Here is a 5725-nt window from a genome sequence, read left to right as displayed (position 1 = left end):
GGAAGCGGACGCCAGCGTCTGCCCGTCCGGTGAGAAGGCCACGGCCAAGACCGAGTCTTCATGGCCTTCAAGGACCTGTATACATGGATCCCAGGACTCCTGCATTATATATACCTGCTTTATAAGATCAAGCCGCTGATCCCAGTAGAGTCTCTTACTCAAACTTTTTTGAGGACAGAAGACAAGTGCGGCACTATATACTTGTAGAGGTGCCTCCTGTATTATCACAGCATTAGTACTTGCAAATCTTTCAGCCTCCTTAAAGATCGCCTGATGCTGGCTCTGACAAGATGCAAGCTTCCTGAGGCTCAAGATCCCATGCCGGAGCTCACCAATAAGGCCAAGGCTCTCTAACCAGTGAAGGAGATGTTGCTTGAAGAAATCAGATATTTGATCATCTAATGATTCAGGCCTCTCCGGGTGTATTGAATCAAGAAAATGGTCCAACCAATATGTGCAACTGTATCGCAGGTTAAACAGCGGGTCAGGATGTGGTCGAAGAGTCTTGATCTCATGGACTAAGAATCCTGGATCATCAAGACTGTAAATATCGCGTTTGAGTTTGGTTGAGAGAGTTTCTCGGGATCGGCTATATATTTTGTGGTGGATGTCTGGGTGTTTTGGTAAGATGGTAGTAGCGACATTGTTGCGATCAAGGAAGTCCTTTGCTGACTGGTGAATGAGATAGACATATTCATCTCGGATTGTAAGGAATGACCCACACAGGCCAACTGCTGTCTCTACTTCCTCCTTCTGCTTCTTCTTGATCAAGTGGCATATCTCAGATAAGTGCAGCGGGCGGTAGGCTACAACCGCCATTGACAGTAATGTTATACAGATGTCACGGTAGATGTCTTTCTGGTCTATTTGCTCTATCATTTGAGTATAGAGCCCAGTAAGACCTGCTGGGGTTCCCTTGAGGACGCCAAGGATATCATCCCTAAACTTACGTTTGCGAAGTTCTTCAATCACGAGCGCCACCCATAGAAAGGTTCCATCAGACTTTTGACTGAGTTGGTCTCTGACCTGTTCTTGGAGTCCTTGATCTTGGCTGATGATCCCCAGGCGGGAGACTTTGTAGTTGATATATGTCCCAATTGCCTTGAAAATACAGTCTGAGTGGACCTCAAGGCTAAGCTGCTTGGCTTGACAGTGAAAGTCCGGTATTTGCTCGGCCTGGTCCAAGCTGCGGCTGGAGACAATCCATTTGACCTTGACAGATGGTATGGATATTGTCTTCGCAATAAGATTCAACAATTTTTCCAAGTCCACTTTACACTCATCGAGAGCATCAACGAGAAGGTGGACTGTGGATTTCTGTAGGTCTTTGAGCAGATTTTCGAAAACAGCAGACAGGCTATAGAAAGCATTTGTACCTTCGAACAGGTGTTGACCTTCTGTATTATATCTTGAGCGCAAATAAAGGATCAGGTGCGGATGCTGGGTAATCAATATATAGATCAAGCCTCGCAGGATAGCAGTGGCGTTGTTCAGGTTTGGATTGGTTCCTTGGCAGAAGAAGTAGGTAGGCGCCGTGGATGATCCAAGCTTTGACAGCTTCTCAACGATGCCAATCATAAGCATGGTTTTACCCTTCCCAGCATCACCCTTGATCCAAAGGAGTGAGCTCCCTGAATTGTTTAACCATGCTTGATATTCAGCAGTCTCCAAAATCCATCGAAACGAGTTGTCAAGCAATCCACCCTTTGTTTCCTCAATGCGTCTTCGGTCACTGTCAGGATGGCTCAGGAGTAGATTTTGCAGGCATTGTTGGTCCTCATTGGTAAACTCTTACGGTGAGTTAGCGCAGTTTCGAGCGTCGTTAGGGTAGTGACTCGGTGAAGTTATCTCACGAACCATAGTTTGACCCTGCTGCAGTCTTCACGTTAATACTATAAGCAAAAGGCGTAAAAGAAAATCAGCTTCGGCAGCTGCAATTTGAAGGAATGTCATCAACTACGTACTCTTCTCAAACCGTTTGCTGACTTCCTGTTTCGCTTCGGTGACAAGTATTTTCAATCTCCCCTTTACAATGCTGTATTCCTCCTGGCTCCTGGTTTCGTACTTCACAAGACCTGAATGGTCTGTGTTAAGAGGGATATTATCCTCATTATGTGTCGCAGTCAGCCCTAAACTTGTCGCCGACTTTTCTGTAACCATAAATGTTTTAGGTCCATTCTTTGCCAGGGTTCCATTGGGTTGGAGCTACATCGCGATCATTAGTATTGTCCAGCTCCATCATGCTAATTATCCTACCTGTACAGTCGAGCTATGTTTTCGCTCAAAGAATGATACGACTCGGTACTGATCCGTACAACACCGGGCGAAGTGGTCAGAAACCCTCTTCAGAAATGGTGACGGCTCCGAGTCATTGTCAACGACCAAGTCTTGTATTAGCCGTTTGTTAGGCTGACCTTGAACAATACTGTTTAGTTGCTCATTTCGTAATCCAAGATTTGGAACCCCAAAGAGCAGCAATCCATAGCACGATTTAGAGACAGCGAGGTTTTCCTGGTCATCAGATTTCTCGCGCGCACGAACTAGTGCCTGCCACGTAAGAGGAGTTAGTTGTCTGCTAAGAGAGCAACTAGAAAGCCGTACCTCTTTGATCAGTAAACCCCCTAAGCTATGGCCAATGAATATTATTGGACGGTGACGTGTCTGGGCCAAGTCAGCCGTAGTCTTTTGGCATCGTCAAGAGTTCATACAGTGTCTGGACGAAAAGCCTTGACTGACTCTAGAAAACGGTTTCCTAGGTCCTCGATCGATTCCTTCGTGTCACTGTCTAGAAGCGAGGTGTCATAGCCGTAAAGTAGTACTCGAATATTAGGCACGTCATCAGGCAGGAAGTCCCGGAGCCAAACGCGATGGCTGCTGGGTGACTTCCAGGAACCGATTGCGTGGCTTCCGAGCCCGGGGACAGCAATCACACTGGATGTTGAGAAGCATGCGTAAGCGCGGTGGCATTCTTGTCCTGGGTGGATTTACTTACTCGACCTCTGGCGTCGGGGCTTCATAGAGCGGCGTTATTCCGTAGAATTCAAGATCAAACTCATATTGAAGACGGGGATTCGCTTGCCGTAGTTTTCCTAGAAGATCCTTCGGTGGAATCGATGTATTGAAGGTGGCAGTTGCACAAGCCGTCTTCTCGCCCCTCGGTACAATTGAGAGTTGTGTAATGGAGACTGCATAATCTTCATTTGTTAGATTTTCCCCAAGTAGGCTTCGAAGCTCGCTTTCCAAATCCTCCTTTGGTTTGTCCACCGGAACCTGCTCGATACGCAAGGTAATGGCTCGCTTCTGTTGCGATGTCCTATTTGGTGGCCGCCGCCGGATAGGTCTCTGCCACCAGAGAGTGAAGATTAAGGCAAGGAAAGCACTTAGAAATAACACACTTCCATCTAGCTCAGCCATGTCTCCGGTCTTGCCATTTCACACAGAAACTAGGTAGGTTCGAAGAGGGAGTAACGATTAAAGATCACTGACAGTCCATTTGGAAGCCGCAAGAGGTAACAGTCAGCAGGGAGACCTGATGCTTACTCTGTGCGACCTTTGGAGCGGGGTAGGCTCTCACCAGCAGAGATGTGGCAACAGATGATTTGACGCATTTCTAAGCCTCATAATATGCGTAGCGAACAACCAACAGCCCACCCTTTCTCAAATTTATTCTGAAGAAGGCGCATCTCTTTTGTGGAATTCTGATCATTCGTTACATGAAACCATCCAGTCTAAAGGTACTGTATCACTCTCTATCTTCAACATGAAGACTCTTACTTACTAAATACAGATGGCCGCTTCCAAGCAAACTCAAGTGGCCAAACAGCCACCATTTCCAGTTAGGGATCAGCTGAGTGCAGACTTAGATGCCGGTCTCCTTACAAGACAATACCTGCCGGGCTATCCGTTGATACAACTCCAGGATCAACATGGGCTGCTGAACTTTCTCGAGAGAGAATACTGCTCAACAGACTTGGATCAGATGGCAGATAAACTCTGGTGGATGTCTAAGCAGGACTGCGGGAATATCTCTCCACTTCATCGGCAATATGTCAAGGGGCGAACTATCATCGTGACCGAGGATCCTAAACTACACCTTATATGGATACACAATCGCATTTTTGTGAAACCTCTCCCTCGATATATCACATCATACGCGTTCTGGCGAGGCTATCTTCAAGGTGACGTGAAAAGCCCAGCTCGAGATCATTATAGACGTGTTCGCCAGGCAGCTCTAGGTTTTCTCAGGACATATCTATACCTTGTGAGGTCGGAATCTGATTTCTATATTGCTCAAGAGCCCAGTTTGCACCTCATTGCAAAAGACATCACATGGGAGCAGTTTTGCAACTTTGCAACGCACCTTACGAAGATATCTAATAAAGATGTCTCCGGACGTATTAGACCACGACAATTTTAGATGATGATAATTTTACATGTGTGATAATATTAGACCACAATAATTTTAGTAGATGATAATTTTACGCGCAATAGTTTTTAGGCCACGATAATATTAAACGATGATAATATTATACCCATTCGGTATTATCACGGAGTTAAGATACTGTCTCTGAGGTCCTCAAGTTGTTCATGCTTGAGAAGGATGTAGGTCGGCGGGGCTAGGCAACTAATTTCATTGGAGGCTGCTAGATTGTGAAAAACTACAAAATGTGGTTAGAGTTCATATGAAAAGAACATCTTTAACCGCCAAATTCAGAAAGTGTGGCCTCCAGAAGTGTGGCCCTCAGGGGATGGAGCTTTGGTCTTTTGCGCCTATGTACAAAGTAGAATGTCTTAACATTTTCTGAGATAAATTCCAGCTCCCCCCAACCGATCCAAAAGGATACAATAAAGTCAAATTCGACACTGAAGAAAACCATGCTACCTTCGAGGGCAAGCAAAAGGTCAATTCGCCAGAAGCGGGACCGTCGCAAAACCAGTCTAATGAAAAAGTCATCCGAGTATAGCAAGATGTGCGGTGCTGATGTCTGTTTGGGCATACGTATTAGGGAGAGTGGCCAAGTATACATTTTCTCTGCGGACGCTTCAGGTTTCTGGGCATTTGTGGGTTCGCAATTGGTACATGCCCCCGATATGTATATCCCCCACACGGCTGATTCGTCTAGGACTCCTACTACCCAAACCCAAACCAACTCACAGATACAGAGATCAGCAGCGTGGAAAAGCAGGGCCTGGTGGTGGCTCAGTCTTAGGAAGAACCAAAGCTGCCGTTTGGAAAGCATCTGATTACTCTAGTTCTAGGTGTTTACAGGGTGGTGCAAAATCAGCTTCACCGATTCCTACTATTCTCTTTGATTCTGGGCCGAGTGCCAAGGCCCTAGTCAGTAAAAAGTACAGATAAATTTACTGCCTCTCCCAGGCCCTCCTTTTGCACTGAGATTAGAAAATAGAGGATAGAAGAGAACTTGAATTCACCAACACCCATTATACCTGGAATCCTATAAATGAAATTCGACCTGACGCGTGTCCCAGGGCAAGGGTATTCAATCTGATCGCTGAACATAAAGGTCTGGCCTCAGGAGGAAGCCATAATACTTGTGTGCCCTTTAACGTTATCCAATCCCGGCCGTTAATAAGTATATCAGAATGAGTTTTTGGTGAATTAGATAGATTATTGCCACAATTGGATTGAATGTTGAGTGACCCCAGGTTAGTGCTGATATATGAACCATCTTGAGAAAATTGGAGTTCAGTGACTGTCCCCTTG

General features: G+C 45.9%; 2 protein-coding genes across 2 annotated transcripts; one reads left to right on the top strand and one right to left on the bottom strand.

The window, feature by feature from the left end:
* Positions 1 to 259: 259 nt before the first annotated feature.
* Positions 260 to 3414, bottom strand: BDW70DRAFT_165184 (NACHT domain-containing protein; the record flags this gene model as incomplete). The annotated part of the gene is made up of 8 exons (XM_073741676.1): positions 260 to 282; positions 333 to 1790; positions 1858 to 1872; positions 1965 to 2205; positions 2257 to 2547; positions 2602 to 2661; positions 2709 to 2931; positions 2993 to 3414. 8 exons carry the CDS (start codon positions 3412 to 3414, stop codon positions 260 to 262), a joined length of 2733 nt encoding a protein of 910 aa, XP_073590524.1.
* Positions 3415 to 3594: 180 nt separating this feature from the next.
* BDW70DRAFT_146029 (uncharacterized protein) lies at positions 3595 to 4443 on the top strand. The gene is made up of 2 exons (XM_073738528.1): positions 3595 to 3734; positions 3788 to 4443. Exons 1-2 carry the CDS (start codon positions 3714 to 3716, stop codon positions 4415 to 4417), a joined length of 651 nt encoding a protein of 216 aa, XP_073590523.1. The 5' UTR covers positions 3595 to 3713; the 3' UTR covers positions 4418 to 4443.
* The last annotated feature ends 1282 nt before the right edge of the window (positions 4444 to 5725 follow it).

This window comes from Aspergillus foveolatus (genome assembly GCF_047715535.1).
Source record: "Aspergillus foveolatus strain CBS 279.81 unplaced genomic scaffold BDW70scaffold_231, whole genome shotgun sequence".
Classification (NCBI taxonomy): Eukaryota; Fungi; Ascomycota; class Eurotiomycetes; order Eurotiales; family Aspergillaceae; genus Aspergillus; species Aspergillus foveolatus.
This window is presented reverse-complemented; position numbering and strand designations above follow the sequence as displayed.